This window comes from Gekko japonicus, unplaced genomic scaffold, assembly GCF_001447785.1.
Source record: "Gekko japonicus isolate JY-2015 unplaced genomic scaffold, Gekko_japonicus_V1.1 scaffold200, whole genome shotgun sequence".
Taxonomy (NCBI): Eukaryota; Metazoa; Chordata; class Lepidosauria; order Squamata; family Gekkonidae; genus Gekko; species Gekko japonicus.
The window spans coordinates 1,047,615-1,070,176 of record NW_015160214.1 but is presented as its reverse complement, the minus strand read 5'-3'; the positions used below and the strand labels follow the sequence as shown (position 1 = coordinate 1,070,176).

Below are 22,562 nucleotides of genomic sequence, written 5' to 3'. Positions count from 1 at the left end.
TTTTCTCCCTTTCTCACAATACAAGAACTCGTGGGCACTCCATGAAACTGCAGAGCGGTCGGGTTAGAACGGATAAAAGGAAGTACTTCTTCACCCAAAGAGTGATTAACACATGGAATTCACTGCCACAGGAAGTGGTGGGTGCTACAAGCATGGACGGCTTCAAAAGGGAATTAGATAAGCATATGGAGCAGAGGTCCATCAGTGGCTATTAGCCACAAGGTATAGCTAGGGGCTCTGGGGCAAGTGATGCTCTGTCTTCTTGGTGCTTGGGGGGGGGTCAACAGTGGGAGGGCTTCTAATGTCCTGACCCCACTGCTGGACCTCCTGATGGCACTGGTATTTCTGGCCACTGTGTGACACAGAGTGTTGGACTGGATGGGCCTTTGGCCTGATCCAACATTGGCGTCTCTTATGTTCTTATGTTCTTAACTCTGCTCATCTGAGCAAAGGCTTCCACAGGTGCCGCCCTGCAAATGAGCAAAAATGGCTCGGACCTTGTGGAATGGCCTGCCTGAGGAGGTCGGGAAGGCTTTCACACTTCTGTCGTTCCACAGAATGTGCAAGACCAAAATGTTCAATAGGGTATTTTGAAAAAGAGATCAGGACTGTAGTAGAATGAGCAGCTCAAGAGGGTGCCTTTATAAGGAGGGAATAATCTACTGCAATGATTACTGTAGGTATCACCTGAGTTTACTGCATTGTCTTTACCTTGTAATTCACTTTATGTATCATTTATAGTTTGCCTGCCTTAGACAGTTGGTTGTTTGCATTGTTCCTTCATTTTGTAATCCTAGTCCTATTGCATTGCTCACTGGTTGTCTGATTCATATCTCAGTTGTAAATGTCTTATGAATCTAATGTCTTATGAATCAGAATGAAAGTGATGAGGGAACAAAAAGCTCTTTAAAAGTGTCCTGGATTAAAATACGATTTTAAGCATACTGCACTTGGGACCCACTTGATCTAGGAAACAACATGAACTCTTTTTCCATGTTAACAGCACATTGTAGTAATATACTAAGCCACTTGTCCACAGAAATTCAAGCACTTCCACTACGGTTGCATCCACAGGGTGACGATTTTCTGCGTTGCTTTCATGCAATCAAGAAAGCAAAATTTTGTATGATGGGAAGAGGTATATAATGACACCTCCCACCTCACCCCAACAAAATTAATCTCTAAAGATCTTTCAGTTACTGATTTTTCCCCCAGGTTTTTTTTTTGCTGTTGTTGTTAAATTCATTTCTTGGTGCTGGAATGTGGCCGGCTTAAAGACAGCAGTCACAAGCAGAAACTGTCATGGAAGTTAACAAATTTCTTACCGGGATTTCCTGCAGGCAGAGGACCATCTGCAAGCTCTGAACTGCCTTCTTGACCCCCAGGCTCCCAGGATTCACTGTTCTCAGAAGCCTCAGAGAAGGCATCAGATGCTCCTTTGTGACCGGTGGGTGGCTCACCAACGCTTGAGCACTGATCCTCACTGCTAGTATCTGAAACTGGCCTGTTTTCTTCCTCCAGCCTTTCAGCAAACCACAGCCTGACCTGTGCGGCAGTCATCTGAGTTCTCTCACACAAACCCGGGAGACTGTCTTCAGAGAGCATCTTGTTCTTCTGAAAATAGTCCTGGAGGATCTCCACTTTGGCATCACTGGGGTCAGCTAAGCCTTTAGGAAAGATGCCTTGCTTGTAGTTCTCGTACCATCTCAGATTTCCATTTTTTAAGCCATAGCGGCTATCCCCAAACCAACGGATTACTTCACTCCTGGGAAGACCTGACTCAGAGCACAATTTGTCATACTGTTCATTTGTAGGCCGCTGGGTCTGCACAAAGAGTTGTTTAAGCAAATGCCTTTGCTGTGCTGTTTTTTTAAGGCTTTGTTTGGGTTTCTGGGGTGCAACTGACTTGCTAGGAGAACTCTCTCTTTGATTGTCTACACTCAAGCCCAACAATTCACTTTTGCCATTCGACTCGGTCACTTTGAGATTCTTCAGATTGATTTTTATAGGAGTCACTTTGCGCTCACCTGATGTCTGGGCGCTACTGACTGCATCCAACGAACCATTTTCGTTTGAAGCTTTCAAGTCATCCGACGAGTCTTCTTCTTCCACGGAGTCTTCTTCTGCATCGTCCTCTACTTGCTGGGCTGTTGTTTTGACTGCTTGTCTTTTCCTCTGTTCTGAAAACCAGCTGTCAATTTCTCTCCTTGTCATTTTTGTTTCAGTCCTCAAACGGTCCACTTCCTCCCCTGAAGGAAAAGGATCTTGTGCAAAGCTGCCTTCCAGGGCTTTCAGCTGTTCAGGAGCCCTTTCCTTATATTTTGTAGCGGAGAAATCAGGGGTCTGATGCCAGGACTGCCGACGGGTTGGGGTATGAGTTACAGGCACTGCTGCTGCAGTGGATGGTAATTCTGAGGCTGTTTTGGGAGATGAGGTGAAAGTAATTTCAGGTACTGAGTCTATGATTATTGTATCATCTCCAGCATATACAGTTCTGCTGCCTCTTATATTTCTACAATGGTACCTCCTATCACTAAACCATTTTCGAACATCCTTTGTATTAAGGCCTGTGACTTTTGTCAGCCGCTCAACTTCAGCATGGCCAGGGAATTGATTCCTACAGAAGCTAGTCTTTAATGCAGACAGCTGTTCAAAAGATTTCTTGTTTTTGTATATGTTGGGGTCTAGGAATTCCTGTGAAAATATGCTTGGGCAGGCTGTGGGCTGTGTCTGAGAGGCACTGACCACTTTCATAGCTGATGCAGGACTAGAAATTGACACAGCCGATGGTTGCTTAGCTGTCTGGGTCTTTGGAACGGAGGTTACTGCTATTGTGAGAGATGAGGTTGTACTCTGAAGTCCATTGGTTATTATGGGTTGGGTAACCAGCATACCGCCAGCTCCTTCAGGTTTGCTGATGGCATGGCCAGGCAAACTGGCCTGAATGAGATGCTGAACACTGTTAGGGCTTGCAACTAGAGGCGTATTCAACACTGTAATTGTGGGTTGGGGTACGGACTGAATCACTGTGTTGAACATTTTCTTCCGTGCATCTTCAATCTCCTCAGGTGACCAACTGATACCCTGTTTCAACCTCTGGGCTGTGAACCAGATCTTCAGCTGCTCTTCTGGGTACTTGGTCACCACTGTCAAGTAGCAAAGCTCAGCTTTGGTAGGGTAAGGGAACTTATGGAAAGAGTTCTTCAGAAAGCTGTTGGAGTCCATTGTGGCATTGTAGGTTGGGATACTGCTCAAGGGAATCATTACTTTGGGAAGGGATTTCGATGTGGGTAGTTGCTGCTGAACCTGGGGTTGCTGCTGCAGTTGCACAAGCTGGGTGATGCCTGCTTGCAAAACAGGCATATTTCCTACTATCGAGCCACTGATGATAGGTGTTGATTTGACTGTATTTGACTGACTCACTGGTGCAGGTCCATTGTTGAATGGCTGTTCACTTCCTTTTTTCTCTGGATCATTGACTGGTTGACTAGACACGTTTTCTTTCAGCGTGTGGATTTTTTTCACTTCAGGTTTTGTTTTCATTATTTTCATAATGGGCGTTTTGGTAATGATAATTTCAGCTTGACTGTCTTGCCCTTCTTCTGGGAGATCCCCTGAAAAGACTTGGGTAATGGAAGCAGCATCCCCAATGGTTTGCTCCACAATCACGCGATTGCCTTGTTTCGCAACGTTACAGATTAAGTTTGTTTCCCCAGCATGGCTCTCCGCATTGTGACAAGAAAGCTCTTTGTGGCTCTTTACCAGGAGACTGCACTGCACACACACAAAGGAGGGGTCTTTGCAAAAGTCTATGTGCTCAGAATCCAAGTGCCCAAGAAACCGACTAGCATCCTGACAGCCAAAATCGCAATACCTACATCTGTACGTATCCCCATCCACAATACCTCTGTGTCCATTGGACAATGTTCCACTGTTGTGATTACTGCTAATAGTTTCAGTAACAGGTGAAGCTGCAGGTGTAACCGATAGCTGAAATCCTTCATGATCAACTCCAGCAGTGGCTGGCTGAGACTCCTGCAGTACCAGTGTTTTTGTTGGTATCATACAGGGCGTTGTGGACTTCCTTTTGCTGGCCATTACTGCAACTGATAGAGATGACTGAAGCTTACAAGTAAACCATTACTTTTTTGAGAATACTTTGCAGACTGAATTCCAGAAAATCCATGATACCCAGAAACATGGGTGTCAAGTGTTGCAATAGCTGTTTGCCATTGAATTTGAATCTACGAAAAAACAAACAAACATATGTTGGGCTACAGATTCACACCAGCTAGTAGCATCAGCATTATGTACATTTCAATACACAGTTAATGTTCTGCATATCAATTATACATCTGATTCACAAGCGATAAGGTCGGATCAGTTTGGTTGACTAGAAAGTTCGTAATAGTGGTTTTTCTAGTTTCCACCAACAAAAACTATTTAAGAGAATTGAGGAGAGACAATTATGTGAGCAACACATTGTGACGTAGCTGCTATTCTGGAGCAAACACAAACCAAAAATACAGGAAGTCTTTGAAGAGGCCAGATCAGTGTTGTCATGGGGGAATTCTACTTCTGATCTACTCTCCCACCACAAGGCTATGACAACCAATTAGATTTTCATTAAACAGCATTCAGTTTATAACCCCCCTAAAAGTTTAGGTGGCGATCTTCAAACAAAATTTCAACTAGGGCACTGATTTGATCTGCTGAAATGTGAAGTTCTTAAACTGGGAAGAACTACATAAAAATTGTTTAGACACAAGGGGCAATTCTCAAAGAAAAAAAAATTAAATCCATCCTACACCATGAGGCAGCTGTTAAAAACAATACGTCATACCAAATATATCTGATATTACAAATGAGCAAGTAAACATGATAGTAAGTTAACCAAACCATGAAAAGTATGGGAAGCCACCCTAAAACTTACTGATCAGAGCCAAGTATGAACACAAGAGACGGTTTACCAACCCTGGAACCAAAAACAATTTCAGAAACTGTTTTTACTTGTTAACTTTGTGGTAAAATGCATATCATAAAATATTTTTAAGAGAGGGAGGGGTTTCTTGTTCTGCTGACCTTCCATCTGCCACGCTGCCCAGTAGAGTGAGAAAGATTTAAATTTACCGTTATTGTCATACACAGATGATCAGAGAAAGATCAGTTTACGGACCCTCTCATACTTCTGAGAGTGAAAAGGGAGCTTTAGAAAGGATTTACAGGGGAGGGAGCAGATCTGGTATTACCGTCAAAGGAGTCACATGACTCCCATGCCATACCACCAAAGACACACATGCTGTAATATAAGATGCATTGCTTAATAGCTGAGTGATAGCAAATAAATATAAATTAAGATTTCCAGAAATGCTTCATTATGCAAATTTCCCTAGACCCTGTCTCAAGCAGCGTTCGCATCAGCATAAGCAAACAAGCATTAGTTATATCTGCAGAACTGATTAAAGAGGGTGTTTCTTATTATGAGTTTATTTACATATATTTTAAAGTCAAGAGATCCTCCCCAGGAGGATCACTTGCAATGGGGATATCCAGCCTACAACTGTTCCTGCATACTCTTTATGGCAGACTTGAAACAAGCCTAGGAAAGGAAGAGTAAAACCTTATTGTCGTCACCTTCAGATGAAAAACTGTGCAGGAGTTAGGATGCTACTCCTCTATACTCCGTACCTTTGCACCTTCCTCATTTTAACTCTACTCCAAGGGCCCTTTGGAATGTAACTCTAGCCAAAAGTGGGACTCACTCCATGGCTTGGGGAGAGCTGCCCCTGGTATTACCATCAATCAAGAGACACATGACTCCCATGTGACAGTATGCCACACCACCAAAGACATACTATTTTAACTATAAACTTTTAAAATACCAGATTATTTCTATTTAGGGTTGTCTCTTCCTACAATATTGAATCTTTGCCAGCCCTTGTGTGTCCAGAGAGTGGTGGATGGCTTCTCTCTCTCTGCCTTGTTGTTCTTGCCTCAACATGAGGAATGGTGGGTCAGGCAGAAGAGATTGCTAGAGGCACCCAGAGGAAAGCAAGCTGGTCTTGGAGAAAGGGGAGTAAAGTCACCATCACCCCACTATGGCCAGCTTGCTCTTTTCCCGGGTGATCATATTCTTTCTTCTCTGCAGCCAGCATGGTGTCCTCCTAGCTGGGATGAGAGTGCAGAGGCTGTGGAGAAAGGTGGACAGGCCTCTTAATTCCATCTCTGGCACAAGGTACGCACCTCATGTGGAGTCGTGGTGGCTCAGAGGTTAAGATGCTGAACTGCATACTGGAAGGCTGGTAGTTCAACAGTTCGAGACCCTAGTGCTGTGTGATGGAGTGAGCTCCCGTCTTTGGCCCCAGCTCCTGCCAACCTAGCAGCTCGAAAGCAAGAGCTTCTAAGTAGATAAATAGGTACCGCTTCGGTGGGAAGGTAACAGCATTCCGTGCGCCCCGGCATTTAATCATGCTGGCCACATGACCTCGGAAACATCTTCGGACAGCGCTGGCTCTTCAGCTTGGAAACGGAGATGAGCACCACCCCCTAGAGTTGGATTCGACTAGCTTTCGAGCAAGGGAAATCTTTACCTTAACTGCACCTCACAGAGGCTGTAGTTTACCCATCCCTCTAGTCCTGGGAGCAGCTGCTGTTTCAAGGTGGGAACCACCCACTAACTACAGGCCTTACAGCGCTGGAAGCAATGACATTGTTCACTTTCCTGGAACATGGTGTTGATGCCACACTGGGGAACAGTGCCCAGAAGTGCCACAGACAGCTCCTGAGCCACTGCTCATCATTGCCCTAGCCACTTTTCCATAAATACCTTCCAAAAACCTGGAATAATGCAGGAACCATGTGGGTCTTTCCCCCTAGACTTTGTACTTTCTTGTCCTGGCATGGTGTTGATTCCACAGACAAGAGACATATGACTAGACACTACCACTATTACCCCAGCCACACATCTCATGGAAAAGCCGCACTCGTATGGCCAGGGTAGCATTCAAGGGTCCCCACGGTGCAAACAGTACAGGAGCCAAATTGCATTAAGGATTCAGGATTTAACTGTGCTTTTGCTACGCTGAATTCACCATTTGATTCAACCTCACTAACACACTGTTAGTACTCAGCAGAAGCTGGATCTAAATGATAAAGTCATAACAATCAAAGAACAACTAAGGAAACAGCTCAGTTTTAATACAGTTAAAAAACTAAAAGGTACCATTTCAATTGGGGTATTATAACTTGATTCCCAGAAAAAGTTGCTATTTGCTTGGCTCACTCTCAGTGTCAGGTTAGTTTGAATTTTAGCACACTGACAACATACCACGCAAAATGCAATCGGAGGGACTGTTTGTACGTGTGTCCCCCCCCCCCCGAACAGTTATATAAGCTCATGCAAAAGCCTGGCGCTAACTTGCATTTGCAACTTGAGTTGTGTACTGAGTAGACCAATCTTAACAGGATGTTTTTGATTACAAGGCAGATGGAGAACTTGTACTTGCAGAGTTACAAAGGAACCGAAGCTAAGAGCAACATTTCTCATTTAACATCAGAACAGGCATTACAATCATCTCAGCCCATGGCAGGTTCTACTATACATTACAGCAGTTATGATTATTGAAAATCTTCTTTCATAATTGTGAGATGTCACCAGAGCATATGAACTATTGAGAGACAGTTTTTGCCCCACATCTTTGTTCAGAAGATCTTCCTTCGAAACGGCAAGACATTCCGGAGATCACCGTCAATATATTTTTCTATGATTATGTATATGATTTTTGTTCACTTTTCTATGATTCTTTAAAGTCATATATTAAGCGTCACTTTTTCACAGTTTTTCTTGTTCTCCGTATTATCTCATTACTGTGCCAATCAATTGTTATTAGGTCTATTTTTAAAACATAGAGCTGGTTCATTTAGAAGCCTTAACCATTTCCACTTTAACCATTTCAGTCACCTAACCCCCCCTCCCAAAAAAACCCCTTAGAAACATGCAGATATTTTCTTCCCCCAACCTGTGCCACTTCATACGCTGTGTAGTCTTCTGCACTGAGGGGGCCACGATTACCCTCTAGTATTTCAAAACCTTTCCCCTTCATTTTCTTTACTTTTGAGAATTTTGCTGAAAAGGAAATGGGATCTGTTAGATCCCAGTTAAAGTGGAGGGAAGCAAAATGAAACTATCTAGGTGCAACATAATAAAAACAGTCACTTAACTCTGCAATAACTACTTTAGGCTGATGTTGCAGTCAAATTCAGAAGACGTTAACGTCTTGTATTTTTAAAAAAATCATACTCCAGTCGAAGCAAAATAAATGTTTGAATGAAAGAAAGCTACACTTGTGCAAAAACAGAAGTTCTTCGAAAACGTTTCAAACATTCCCCACAGAGGGTGCAAAAAGGGTCCCCACGAATTATAGTAATCAGATTGCCAGTGACAACCTTCCTTTTCATCTTGGCAGCTGCTCCCCCACCTGTCCAGCACAAAACAAAACACCTTCAGGATTCGTGTGTGTGATATATATATGTGTGTGTGTGTGTGATATATATATATGTGTGTGTGTGTGATATATATATATTAAAAAGTTGCATTGGAAAGCGGTGCCTGCCTCAGACTTGACCATCCATGTTAGAGAATGCACCTTGAAAAGTTTGTTCATTCAAGGGTCTGAGACAAATGTCGAGACAGAAATTCTCATTCAGCCAGGCAGAGAAGGAAAATAACTTACTTGTTAGAGCTGATTCTCATACACCAATTTTAAAGACACGGAACCACAAGGGTTCAGTCCAGTGCATAAAAATATATTCAGGACATTGTCTGATAATATATTCCCATCTAATTTTGCAAACTGACTGACTTACAAAAGTGACTGTGCATTTTAAAATCATAGCTTGTGAATACACCCTGGATTCCAGAGCCTAGTATTATTTTCTGGAAGATCAACTTCAATACTAATGGTTGTAATATGTCATTTCTAAAGCCTAGGCATTTACAACAATCCAGTCTTACTACTGCTGTTATCCAAGTTATTTGGGTGACAATAAGCACACTGGAATTGCCATTTACTAAGAAGATAACTTTGGAGGAAATATGAAGTACAATTAAAACAATCTATAGATTATGGTAGGTAAACTTTAAATATGTGCTGATGGGTACAAATGATCCCATTCTTTTCAGCTTGGCTGGATTTAAGTGGCTTGTTTCTAAATGTTTCATGGAATTAATGAGTTAAGAGTTTGTAATGCAAAACATTTGGTCCAGCGAAGGCCAAAGTCTACAACTAGAAGATTAAAACTGTGACCTTTTCCAAAGCTTTGCTTAGCAACTAAAGTTGAACACATGCCATAACCAAGCGTGGATTGTTAAAAATCACTTAGCTCAGATTAATTTTTCCTTAACATGCCTTCAGTACCTAGACAATCTAAAACAGCAGTCTTCAACCTTTCCCAACCCAAGACCCATCTTTAATGCCCAGGTGGCAGCACTGAGCTGCAACGGTGTGACAGAAAGTCACATGACAACAGTGTGGTAGGAAGAGGAGGAGCCAAAAGTTATGGCTTCATCAGTGGGAGCTTTGCGCAGGAAGCACATAAGCAGCATAGGAGGACTTACTGGTGGAATGGGGGTAAGCTTGGCCGAAGAAAGAAAGAGAAGGGAAGGGAGGGGTGGCCTGGTTATGTCTATGCTGAAGGGGAATCCTTTCCGCCACTGAGTGACCTCACCTCACTATTCTGCTCATCCTCTTAATACAGCTTCTCTGTTCTCTATCCATGTGCATCATTAGCATGCCTTGTAAAAAAAAATTCAGCAAAAATAAACAGCATCTGCCTAGAGGGCTGCATCTCAGCAAGTGGGGTTCTGTGACCCACCTGAGGGTCCCAAGCTATAGGCTAAAGACCAATGATATAAAGCATGGTAGTGGGGTACCTGCCAACAAAAGTCCGCATGGTCAAAGCAGTGGTATTCCCAGTAGTCATGTATGGCTGCGAGAGTTGGACTATAAGGAAGGCCGAGTGCCGAAGAACAGATTCTTTTGAACTATGGTGCTGGAGAAGACTCTTGAGAGTCCCTTGGACTGCAAGAAGATCAAGTCAGTCAATCCTAAAAGAAATCAACCCTGACTGTTCCCTGGAAGGCCAGATGATGAAACTGAAGCTCAAATACTTTGGCCACCAAATGAGAAGGGAGCACTCACTGGAGAAGACCCTGATGCTAGGAAAGATTGAAGGTCAAAGAAGACGGGGACAGCAAAGGATGAGATGGTTAGACAGTGTCATAGATGCAACGAACATGAAATTGAGCAAACTTCAGAGGACGGCGGAAGACAGGAAGGCCTGGCGTGATCTGGTCCATGGGGTCGCGAAGAGTCAGACTCGACTGTGCAACTGAACAACAACAAAAGTGGGGTAGATGTTTTATTAAGGTGAACCTGACCTTTTATTAAGGCCTCTTGACTTGTGATTATGGAGACTCTGTGTAATCAAAAATCGAAGACTGGGTACAAATCCACATCTAGCCCTTGGGGAAAGGCACCTGGAGCCTCTCCAGATATACCAGTTGTATACTTGTGCAAAGTCTACTTGGTAACATGGGCACACTTTCTGTAACTTCCAGTGGAACCCCAAGAACTAGTTAGTTTAACTCAATAGGGGTGAGGTCAGTATATGGAGCTTAGCATAAAGGGAGTCTGTTGGGCAGCTGTATAAATTTCTGGGCTCTTATCACCTTGTAACAAATGTATATATGTGAAATGTTAATTGGAAAGGGGAGGATAAAGTTAATATGAGCAGTATTATTATTGGAATCATACTGTTTTTGTAGGGTTGTCTTTTTCAAACTGAAGCTTGGTTTCTGTGATGTCCAGTTCCTTTAAGGAAAAAGCCGTCCCTGAATGGCACATGATGGACCAGAAAAGCTGGACTTTGCTCAGAGCAAAGTTGTATAATATAATAACTAGTTGCTTAACTGCATTCAAAGACATTGTCTGCTGCAAGTCTCTGTTCTCTGTAATACCTAGGAGTTCAGTCATACAAATCTTGTTGTATTGTTCTGTATGTTGGAGGGTTTTGACTCAAACAAATTTATCAACTTGCAGGCTGTGTTCCTAATTTAGCCCTACAGAACTCACACAAGCAGAGGTTATACCGGTACCATGTTTCCAGCCAGTTCCTACACACAGAATATTCCTGCTTAAAACATGTGGAGGGTCTGGCTAGATCCAAGATGTAGGGGGTCAATATTCTACCACAGAGACGGTGAGAAAGCCTTATTAAAGCCATTAAGGCTACAGTTACATTTGCTTTAAATAAAAAACAGGGTAGGAACATCTTACTGAGTGAGCAATTTCTCTTGACCCTAAAAAAACAAAGAGCAAAACATGACCAAGCGTAACTTGCAAACAACATCCAATTAGAGGAAGGGGGGGGGGGAATTGCCAGTTAGCATTAGCTGCTGCTCATCAGTCATAATGAAGATATGAACTCCTGTTTTTATAAGAGCAAACAATTTAATTAGCAGGCAACTTCTTCAACCCCGGCTCTGAGCGATTTTGTGGTACACTAACAGTGGGAGGTTCTGTGGGATAAAGGGCCAGTGGTTGGACTAATGCAGCAGTCCCGAGATACGGGTGTGCCGCATATGCATATGCATGAAATGTTTCCTGTCATAGCTCCTCCCAGCAAGCCACAAAACATAAGAACATAAGAGATGCCAATGTTGGATCAGGCCAAAGGCCCATCCAGTCCAACACTCTGTATCACACAGTGGCCAGAAATACCAGTGCCATCAGGAGGTCCACCAGTGGGGCCAGGACATTAGAAGCCCTCCCACTCTTGACCCCCCCAAGCACCAAGATGACAGAGCATCACTTGCCCCAGAGTCCCTATCTATACCTTGTGGCTAATAGCCACTGATGGACCTCTGCTCCATATGCTTATCTAATTCCCTTTTGAATCCGTCCATGCTTGTAGCCGCCACCACTTCCTGTGGCAGTGAATTCCAAGTATTAATCACTCTTTGGGTGAAGAAGTACTTCCTCTTATCCGTTCTAACCCGACTGCTCAGCAATTTCATGGAGTGCCCACGAGTTCTTGCATTGTGAGAAAGGGAGAAAAGTACCTCTTTCTCTACCTGCTCTTTCCCATGCATAAACCAATTACTTAAACTTTTCCTACATTCAAAGAATCTGAAGTGGAAGACACAATAGGTACCGGTAACTACGGCTTGCTACCCTTGTGTGAGCAGACAGATATTTTGGCTCACAAAGAAGGCAATTTCCATTCATTCCTCCTCCCTGCTGCAGCACATCCAACACTCTGCTTTTGGTTTGCTGGATCCTGTAAGAAAATGCCTGGCCCTCTGTCAATCTGGCACATACCCACTTTTAGGCTATATTCTTGTGCCAGACTATGTGCACATTACCCAAAAGCACTAATTTTCCTGCTTCCCACTCTTGCCACATCAGAGGTGTCTGCTAGGGAATATGGGCATCTGGAGAAGGATTTTCAAGCACCTTCCATGATGCACTCCCAACTTAACCAGGGTATCCGCTGGGCTTATCAACCTTTGACATTGCCCCACATAAACCAAGAACACACCTTGGAAGATCGTTTCTTAAACTGGGGTCTAAGAGGGTGCTTCGGGGGGTCAGCAGCTGAGAAACATGTTGTCTATCAGTAAAGCCATTTCTTCCTTGTTCTCCCTGTCCCTCACCTGCCACTTGTTCGAGAAATTTCTGTGCAGGAAAAAAAGCTCATCTTGCTGAATTCCTGCTTATTGATCAATTATTAAAGGCACAGAAGGCCTTGCAGATAATAGGCAAGAGGACTTAAATAACCTTAAGTCAGGGCCGACAAAGGGCAGACATAACAATGTTGAAAGTTGAAGATAAAGTGGAAGCGATGGCCAATTTGTCTTCAGAGATGTGTACACTAGGATTTTTTTTCTTCAATCAATAAGCATGCTGGGGGAACATGAAAATTTGTGAAACAAAACAGTGGCCCTTAAGTTGATAAAGTCTGAGAATGGTTGCCCTAGAACAAGCCTAGTGGGCGGAAGCTCACATGCCTCAATGTTTATTTTTCAGGTTTTTACCCAGCCCTCCTGGCCAAAGCTGGCTCTTGTTAACCCCCCCCCCCAAACCCCAAGCTCCTTGCACAAAGAAAACTACATGCAAGAGAGAAGGAAGGGTAGAACTCTTCTCTCTAACACTCATATGTACATGGAGGGTTTAAAAAAATGAAGGCAGCCTTCAAAATTCCTGCTACATTTTATTTTCCATTTTTATGGAACTATAACTGCTATAACACTGGATGGTAAGTCTCTGTATGCCTGAAGACTTCAGAGAGGATGCAAGTACAGCAGCAAAAGAGACAGCTGTAATGGACCATGGTTAGGGTACTATAAAAATAGGCTCCTGGGAAAATAACCTATAATGTGTCCCAGTTGGAATATCACCTAATTAAATATGGTTTCAAAACAAAGATTCACAGATCCTGTTAAAAACTGAAAGAGGGCTCTGAAAAATTCTTAATTCCGTTTTCTGAAAGAGGTCCAAGAAAAAAATTCCTATCAATGACTCCTTGCTTGTAGCTGCAGGGAGCTGTTTATGTTCACTGTGCACACTTCTACAGAGGGTAATAACCTGTTTTCCACAAAGCATCTCCGACTTTGTTTTGTTAAGCATCCTGCTACATGAAGAGCTCTGGAGAACTCTAAAGTTGCACATGGCTCTGTGTCATTTTGGTTGGTCTTAAAAAAACGGTATCATGTTGATTTTGTTCATAGATTGTCTTTTCTATTTTTTCTTACTGTTCCGCTTTATGTAGAATTAACTTCTCAGATTTGTTCCAGGAGGGAACATTGTGCTCCTGATCTGAAATGCTGTTAGAAATATATTTGACAAAAAGAAAATATTTATTATTATTTTTAAAAAAAAAAAATATATCCTCCCCTTCCTCGCATGAGCTCAGGGCAAATGTACATCAAGATGGATTCCATGGAACATTTCTGCTTGCGCAAGAGCTCTTGCACAAGTAGAAAAAACAGGTTGCTTACCTGTAACTGATGATCTTCGAGTAGTCATCTGTGCATTCACACCCATGGGATCTAGTGCGCACGCGCTGGATCGATTGGCATTGTAGCAGGCTCTTTAACAGATTTCCATGCCCAGTCCCTCGGGCATGCGCAGGAACCCCACCACGCATGCCCAAACCGCCGCAAATCAACCCCTATTAAAAATGTAGAAGCTGACAGCAGCGGGGAAGGAGGGCGGGTGGTGTGAATGCACAGATGACCACTCGAATATCATCAGTTACAGGTAAGCAACCTGTTTATCTTCGACGTGGTCTCTGTGCTTCACACCCATGGGAAATTAGCGAGAAGTAGCCTACCTGGAGGAGGGTGCTGGCAGGTAATTATTGCGTTGCTGATGATAGAATGTGACGTCCCATGTTGGTATTAGAGTTTTTACGGACGTCTAGGGCGTAGTGCCTAATGAAGGTGTTAGGCGTGGCCCAGGTAGCAGCCTTGCAGATGTCCGTCAGGGGTACTCCCTGGAGGAAGGCAGTCGGAGCCCGCAACAGCTCAGGTTGAATGGGTCTTGATGGGGCCAGGCAACGGCTGCTTTTGCAATCAAGTAGCAGAGGTGGATGAGACCCACAATCCACTTTGAGATGCGTTGAGCCGTTATGCGAGTCCCCAGCCTCGCTGGTGCGTATGAGACAAACATTTGGGCGGGTCTCGTTGGGCGGGTTCTGTTGAGGTAGAACGGGAGTGCCCTTTTGACATCCAAAGTATGTAACAGTCTCTCCTCTGGGGATTTTGGAGCTGGGAAGAAATCCGGGAGGAAGACCTTTGCCTGTAGGTGGAACTTTGACACTATTTTTGGCAGGAACAGAAATGTCAGGGACGAGGTGAACGCCGTCTGGCAAGAATGACAAATAAGGCGTGTCATGTCAGAAAGCTAGTATTTCTCCAACTCGCCTTGCAGTGGTGATGGCCACCAGAAAGGCTGTCTTCCAAAACAGGAATTTCAGTTTGCAAGTTGCAAGTGGCTCAAAGGGTTTCCTCGTAAGTTGACGAAGGACTAGAGGAAGATCCCAGGGAATGACAGAAGTTTTGACAGGAGGGCAAAAATCCCATAACTGAATGGCGAGGTTGCAGCGACGTAGGGAGACCATGCCTCCTTGTTTGTCTATATAACTGAGCGCGGTGGTATTGTCCGTGATTATTGGTAGGAAACTCATGACCGCGAACTGAATTGCAAGCAGTTCCAAGAAGTTTATGTGTCGACCTTGCTCGTGGGTGTTCCACTTGACCCCGACGCACGGACCCATCATGTGTGCACCCCATCCCGACAGGGAAGCATCCGTGATCAGGGTGATTTGGGGTGATGGAGGGTGGAAGGGTGCTCCCTGGAAGATATTGGAAGGGACAGTCCACCAAAGTAAAGAGTCTCGTATGTTGGGAGGGGGGGATAGGACGACAGTGTGAGCATTGTTCGCTGGGTTGTAACTCCGGATGAACCACAGTTGTAAACAACGCATTTTCAGTTTGGCAAAGATGAGAACTGACGTAGTTGCAGCCATAAGGCCAAGCAGCCTTTGGATTTGGAAGGCAGTGACAGAAGGGTGGGTACGGACGACGGTGGCTAAGGAAATGATGTCTGCCGCTCTGTCTTGAGGCAGGTAAGCCATACATGTCGTGGAATCTAGTATAGCACCGATGTACTTTATTCTTTGGACTGGACTCAATAGAGACTTTTCTCAATTGACTTGTAGGCCCAGATTTTTTAATAGTGCTGTTTGCGGTGATGTTTGAGACCAGGGCGTTCTGGGAAGGCGCTACCAAAAGCCAATCGTCGATATAGGGGTAGATGGAGATACCGCAGAGACGAAGGAAAGCTGCAATCACAATCATAGTCTTTGTGAAGACTCTTGGGGTGCTAGACAGGCCGAATGGCAGGGCTGCATACTGGTTATGCTGTTGACCAATCGCAAAGCGTAGGTATTGGCGGTGGGAGGGGTGGATGGTGAGGTGGAAGTACGCGTCTTGGAGGTCGAGGGTGGCCATCCAGACGTGTTTCTGTAGGAGTTGCATAATCTGCTGTAAGGACACCATGCGGAAGCGATGGTAGGTTAGTCACTTCCCCCATTGTATGTGTGTGTGGCCTTAGGTAGGAACTGTATCAAATGTATAATGTAAATCGCTCAGAGCCCTTAGGGGGTGAGCGGTATATAAATAGAAGGAAATAAATAATAATAAATAAATAAAACAGTTCAGTACCCTTAGATCTAAAATGGGTCGGACGCCTCCATCTCTCGGGATTGTGAAGTATCGGGAATAAAATCCCGTCCCGTGGAGGTGTGGTGGTACCTGTTCGATGGCTCTCTTCTGCAGAAGGACGGAAACCTCTTCCAGGAGAGATGGGGAAGGGTGTGTGGAGACGACGACAGGAGTAATGGGTTTCTGGTGGAATTGGATATGGTAGCCTCGGGTCAAGATGGGCAGCACCCATTCGTCCGAGGTGATGTGGCACCAAGTATGAAGGAAGGGTGATAGACAGGTTTGAACTGACTCGGTGACAGGGAAGTCAAAAGCTCTGCTTGGAGGGTTTGACCTGTTTGGTACGGGAAGATTGTTGCACGGATTCAAACCTCGTTTTTTGGTAGGGAGGTTTTTGACCTCCCGAAGACGTACACGGTCTCCATTGTCTGTCTGGAGACTGACGACTTGGCGCACGCCTCTGCCAAGACCTTGACCAGGTACGGGGATGGTATTGTTGTCTCACAGAGGGTGACACTCCTAGAGCTCGAGAAGCCTTTATGCTCTTGTCTAATTCTTGGAGTGTGGAATCAGTAGTGGTGTTGAAGAGGCCAAGGCCATCAAAAGGATAATCTTCAACATAAGACCTGGTATCCAAAGGGAGAGTCGTATTGCGGAGCCAGGAATCCCTCCGCAGTGCTATAGCAGAGGCCATCGTCCTGGAAGATGCATCTAGGGCATGCTTTGAAGTGTTGATCTGCTGCTTTGCCAACACCATGCCCTCCTTTTGAATGACTCTGGCTGCCTGAAGCTTGTATTCTGGGAGGTGGGTCAATAGTTCGGAGTGCCTTTCCAGAAAGTATATTGATACCTGCTCATGCAGGCCAGATAGTTAGTGGTTTTGACACCCAATGCTCCGGTGGAGTAGAAGCGTTTGCCAAAGGCGTCCAATTTTTTACTTTCTCTGTCTGAAGGTGCAGAGTGTGTTCGTTTAGATTTTGAGGAGGATGTTACAACCATTGAGTTTGGTTGAGGGTGGGAGAATAGGAATTTGACAGAGTCTCATGGACTCTGTACATTTGGTCCAATCGTCTTGTCGACACCGGGGCTGACGAAGGTCTCTCCCATGGTGCCTTTGTAGCTTGCAAAAGGACAGTGGACATGGGTAATGCCAGAGTGGAAGATGTATCAAGCTGGACAATGTCAAAAACAGCATCCGTCACCTGCGAGTGTTGCTGAACAACAGAGAGGCCTAGAGAATGGGCCATTCTTTTAACAAGATCTGTGTATGACGTGAGATTGTCAGATGGGGAGATGGGCAAATCATCAGCGACAGCTTGATTAGGAGACTTATGATCAGGGGAGGTGTGAGCCTCAGATACTTCGGTATCGGAATTGTCTTCCATTGAATCGGAGGACTCCTGGTGTGGCATTTAAACAGGAGTGTTCTGTTGACCAGTTAAAGGTCTTGGTGGAACGAGAGGGGTGGAAACGACTGGGGTTTGAACGACCAGAGGGTTGGGAGGACGACTGTGTTCCAAGTTATGCTGGGAAGGGTCGTCTGCAGGAGGACGAGAGAGACATGATGAAGGTCTTGACCTGTAGGGTGATCTCGATTTATGAGCAGAGTGGGATGAATATCGATCCCAGTCGGAATAGCACGCCGGACTCAACCATGGCAAGGATGGTGGATAAGCCCCATACAGATACCTCATCTGTTGTTGATCCCAAGACAGAGGAGGTGGTGGGGGTAAGAAGACTCGGGGGGATCGACTTCTGGACCGTGGATGTCTCAGAGACAAAGCGGCAGCCTGTCTTTGAGAGGAGCCCATATAATCTCAGTCGTCGATATCGACAGATTGACCATGCAGACGTGGAGGGTGACACTGTGTGTCGAATGAAGTATATCGGTGCCAACGTGGATCGATGTTGGGAGCTTCCGATATCATCGATGTCGACAAGAGGGAAGGAGACAGAGAAGGCTCTGCATCCATTTGATGACTTAGGAGCTCTACCTTTTCGATGTCGGAGTAAGGACGCTCCATTTGGTGGACAGGAGAGTCCAAGACATGGATGGTCGGTATCGGTATAGGGGGTTGAGCCTCCAGTATCGATACTACCGTTGGAGCGGGAGGCGCTTTAGGGGCATCACCCAGTGCAGCCACCGCTACTTTCCCCTTCTTTGCCGCCTTAAGGGGTTTGGAAGAGCCCTTCTTTATGGACTTTTGTTCCTTACTTGGCCTGCATTTCTTTTTCACCGACGTGGAAGCGGAGTTTTTGAATAAAAGGAATGAACTGAGGGGGGGGGGGAATATCCAAAGAGCCATGAGGCAAAAAGGCAAAATACTCGAACCGATCAGACAGACGAAGAAAGAGGTCTTTCCAACGTAGTGGTAAGAAAGGAACTGGCGGGATGTCCGCGCCCACCCCTCTGAGCATGCGCGGTGGGGTTCCTGCGCATGCCCGAGGGACTGGGCACGAAAATCCGTTAAAGAGCTTGCTACAATGCCGATCGATCCAGCGCGTGCACACTAGATCCCATGGGTGTGAAGCACAGAGACCATGTCAAAGGTCACAAGAAATTCATGGCAAGAAGCCCTTGAACCACATCATCTTGTCTGTATCCTGTCTTGCCCTTCCGCTTATGAAAGACGTAACGCTAGGCATATTTCAGCACCATCCTTACCACCGCCATCCAATAACGAACTTCTGTGATCAAACTAGACTACAACGATAGCATCAAATAGCCTTTTCATTTTTGTACATAGCAACCATGACCGGAACTGAAGAATCAGTGCTTGATCTTACAGGAGCTTTTCCACAATGTCTTGCAGAAATGGAACAACATAAGGAAAATTTCTCCTCCACTATCACATGCCAAAATCAAGCCCACTGTCCTTCCTCTTCTCCACATTATCCTCACAGCCACCCTATGAGGTAGGTTAGGCTAAGAAGAAATGCTTGTAACTGTATGCAGAAACAAATCCAAGCCCCTGTTGTGAACAGAAAAGGAAACAAAAATTAAGCACATAAAATAATGCTTCTTTAATGTGGTTTGTATAGCGTTTGATTAGCCCAGAAATCTTACAGATCACATTGTGTTGGGACTGCATTGAAAAGCTCATTAGTAGAAAATAGTGGCTGGTTACAGTAGCAGGCTCAAGATATTGAATATCTGATACAATGCTTAAAAGATGCTAGGTCATCCACAGTTAGCACATTTGCACGGGTAGGATAGACAGGCCAACAGACATAATGTAGTGATTGTTGTAATTTAGATACGCATCCTAACAGGACCACAGAGGATGTGAGTTTCCAGAAGATCCCTGCTGGCTAGGAGGGAGGAGCTGCAGGCAGTAGGATCTGAGAGCATTCAAGGAAGCCAGGAGAATACCATATTTGTTCGGCAATAAACTATCAACATTTATTTTTACCTTGGTATGTCCCACATATGATAGAATCCTAACATTACACATAAAAGGGCAAACTCCTTTTGCAAGTAACACTTTCTCTATTTGACAAGCACGTACCTTAGTGAAAAACCTTTTCAGACCAGAGTTTTAGTAATTTTGAACAGGAGGAGATTACAGCTAGTTCATGGACATATTCAAGACGCCTTGAAAACTCTAACTTAGCAGTTCTATGCCAGAATTTCACAAATGGCAATAGAAAAATTTAGTGCCAGTTCTTATCTACCATGCTCAAGCAAACTGGTCACATTTTAAGAATAAATTCAGAACACCATTATTATTAGCAGGCACTGATAATTAATGAACTATATTCAGGGCTATTTTTGGGCAGGAACACACAGGAACAGACTTCCGGCTGGCTTCAGAGTTTGCCACGCCCACTACAGCCAAAACCTCTGCGTGTGTGGCTACAGAGGGAAGGCCTGGAGAGCGACCCCACCCAGCAACTCCAAGGCGGGATGGGGGGGCCCTGGAAGGATCAGGGAGGCATTTAAATGCCTCCCTGTGCCTTCATCGGCCTGTCAAAGGGCCGGCTTGTCCGGGCTCCCTGCAGCTGCAGGGTGTCCGGGCGGGACAAGGGAAGGCAGTTTAAACTGCCTTCCCTTCCTGGGGGGCAAGCCAAGGGAAGGCATTGGTGTGTGGCCTAATGTGCTAATGAGTTTCTGCTGTTGGGTGTGGCCTGTTATGCTAATGCATTCCTGATGGGCGTGGCCAACTTGGGACTATATTATTGATTGGACCCTAAAGGTATGAGTCACAGATCTCAGTATCCTTGGAAAGCTCTGAATGCCAAATGCAGAAAGATGTGATGGGGGAATGAGAAAGGTCCACAGGTGCTTCTCTTAGTCTGAGTTGGACAGCTTATCTCTCCTATATTATAAAGCTGTAAGACGCAAACTTCACGCAATGCGCCCCTACAGTGTTTGGACAGCTCGGCTATCCGTCAGCGGCTTGCCCACGTCCCATTGGCCACATCGTCGGAGTCCCACCTTGGACGCAGCTTCACGCGGCCTGCAGAGGATCTTCCCGGGGGCTGGAGGCGATGGGCGGCAGGCCGCACAGGGCGGTGAGGCGACTGCCGTGCGGAGGAGAGCCGAGAGGCGCGAGTGCCTGGGGACGACGAGGCGCAGCCTACGACCGGCGGCCGCCTGGGACGGGGCGGGAAGGGGGAGGGGGCGAGAGCAGAGGAGAGGCGACACCCGCGAGTGGCTGGCGACGATGGGCGGAAGGCTCACATCGGAAGCCGTCTGGGTCGGGGCAAAGAGCGGAAGGGGGCAAGAGCCGAGCGGAGAAGAGGCGGGAGTGGCTGGAGACGACGAGCGGCGGGGCGGCAGCCTAAGACCGGCAGCTGCCTGGGTCGGCCCGGAGAGGGGAAGGGGCAGAGAGACAGGCGGAGGACAGCCGACAGGTCTGAGGGGCTGGGGACGACGGGCAGCAGCCTAAGGCCGCCAGTCACCTGGGTCGGCGCGCAGAGAGGGAGGGGGCGACAGCCGAGCGGAGAAGAGCTGCAAGTGGCTGGGGACGACGGCCGCCAGGCTAAGCCCGCCAGCCACCTGGGTCAGGACGGGGGGGGGAGCCGAACGCCGTGCGGAGGACAACCGCGAGGCGCGAGTGGCTGGGGCCGACGGACGCAAGGCTAACACCGGCCGCTGCCTGGGTCAGGGCAGAGGGTGGGAGGGCGCGAGGAGGGGCGGCTAGCCGCCCGTTGTATCGCCCTTCTCAACGGGCCTTCCTCCCTAGTTTGCAATAATCTCCATGTCACATCTGCAGAGCTTTGTGCCTAACTCAATGTGAAAAAGATAAGCTAGAAGACATTTTTCTCCCTGTCCTAGAGCATTGCATCAAGATAGCTGTAAAAGATCAAACATATTGAAGCTTTCTGAATATGCTGGTTATAGCTCTGTGTTCTTCTGCTTACTGAACTGGCTTATTCTTTCAGCAGAACAAACTGTTCCACACTGAGGCAGGAGCTGGCAGTGTTTAAACAAAAGAACCCCCCCCCCCAACACACACACACTTCTGACTGTATTCTGCCAAAGACCCAGTGCATTTCCAATGCCAAGATACAAAAGGTCACAGGAGGCCAAGTCAAGCAACTAGTGCAGCTCCCGTATGCATCACAGCCAGCTAGAGAAGCAAGTGGTAGAGAACAGATGAAGACCCCCACATTTTCAGGATAACTACTAAAATACAACAGTGTAAGTACTACATGTAGGCCTTAAAGCACTTGTTGGCTTTGTAGAAGATAAGCAATTGATCCTCCAGCATCACCCGTATACAGTCAGTATCAAGCTAGGGGGATTTTAGTGGATCAAAGGGCTTTCTTTCATCACATTTTTATCCCACTCTTCCTCCAAGGAGCTCAGGGTTCTCTCATCCCTATTTTACCCTCATAACAACCCTGCAGGGAGGGCTGGTTGGGCCACTTGCACATCTGTATGCTCTCTCCCTGTGTGTGCAACTGGCTCAAGGTCATGCACAGAGCTTCATGGGTAAGTAGAGATTTAAATGCAGGTCACTCCATTCTTCGTCCAAAACATTCTCCTCTACCCCTTACAGGGTCTCATAAGAGGTCGGTTCTGTTCTCCAAGAAAGTCAGGAGATTTTGTGCTATTACCCTCACAACCTTGGAATTTAATGCATCAACTATCATCTGTGGTCAGAAATGAGGCCAAATGTGATACTAACAGAACTCCTGAATGAGAAAGGAATTGCTTGGAAATGTCATGTATTTCTCAGTGTTTCAAAGATGAAACATAATCAGCAAATTATACTCATTTTCTCTAAACTATTGGATTTTCCTCAATCCTCCATAAATCGGAAGA

General features: G+C 45.7%; 1 protein-coding gene across 2 annotated transcripts in view; it reads right to left on the bottom strand.

The window, feature by feature from the left end:
- ZHX3 (zinc fingers and homeoboxes 3) overlaps positions 1-22,562 on the bottom strand; it is a 59,611-nt gene that overhangs the window by 3,845 nt on the left and 33,204 nt on the right. Inside the window, exon 3 of one of the 2 annotated variants that reach the window (XM_015410480.1) lies at positions 1,326-4,244. In XM_015410480.1, coding sequence (XP_015265966.1) covers positions 1,326-4,098 — 2,773 coding nt within the window. In that variant the 5' untranslated portion in view covers positions 4,099-4,244. Of the gene's footprint in view, positions 1-1,257; positions 4,245-22,562 lie in introns of those variants that run through there. The other variant, XM_015410472.1, reaches the window with a different exon arrangement.